This window comes from Mesitornis unicolor, unplaced genomic scaffold (genome assembly GCF_000695765.1).
Source record: "Mesitornis unicolor isolate BGI_N332 unplaced genomic scaffold, ASM69576v1 scaffold47424, whole genome shotgun sequence".
NCBI lineage: Eukaryota > Metazoa > Chordata > Aves > Mesitornithiformes > Mesitornithidae > Mesitornis > Mesitornis unicolor.
Window position 1 is genome coordinate 2,161 of NW_010181640.1, and position 338 is coordinate 2,498.

The 338-nt window shown below is 63.9% G+C and overlaps 1 protein-coding gene across 1 annotated transcript in view; it reads right to left on the reverse strand.

The window, feature by feature from the left end:
* Positions 1-338, reverse strand: part of LOC104539851 (UPF0577 protein KIAA1324-like) — a gene marked incomplete at both ends in the record, with an annotated part of 3,865 nt that overhangs the window by 2,152 nt on the left and 1,375 nt on the right. The window contains 2 exons of the mRNA XM_010183482.1: positions 4-36; positions 181-318. Coding sequence (XP_010181784.1) covers positions 4-36; positions 181-318 — 171 coding nt within the window. The remainder of the gene's footprint in view (positions 1-3; positions 37-180; positions 319-338) is intronic.

A 338-nucleotide genomic window follows, 5' to 3' on the forward strand; every position in this document is an offset into this window, starting at 1 on the left:
GTAGAGCTTGGCCATGTCACTGCTGTACCGCCGGCCCTGCCACCAAGAGTGCTGTCACCATTGTTCTCTGTCACCACCACCCCTGTCACCATCACCCCCCAGCACCACCACTCCTGAGCACCCACAGCACCCCTCATCACCCACAGCACCCCTGGGGTGGGGGGACACCCCGGTCCTCACCGCCTCATGGTAAGGGGTGCGCTGGAAAGCCCACGTGAAGCTGGTGCTGGCGTTCTTCTCCACCACGTAGGTGTAGGACTGCTTCCCCTTGGGGCCCGTCCACGTCTCCACTGGCGTGTTGGTGCGGGAGTTGATGCCCTGTGGGGACACGGCAATGG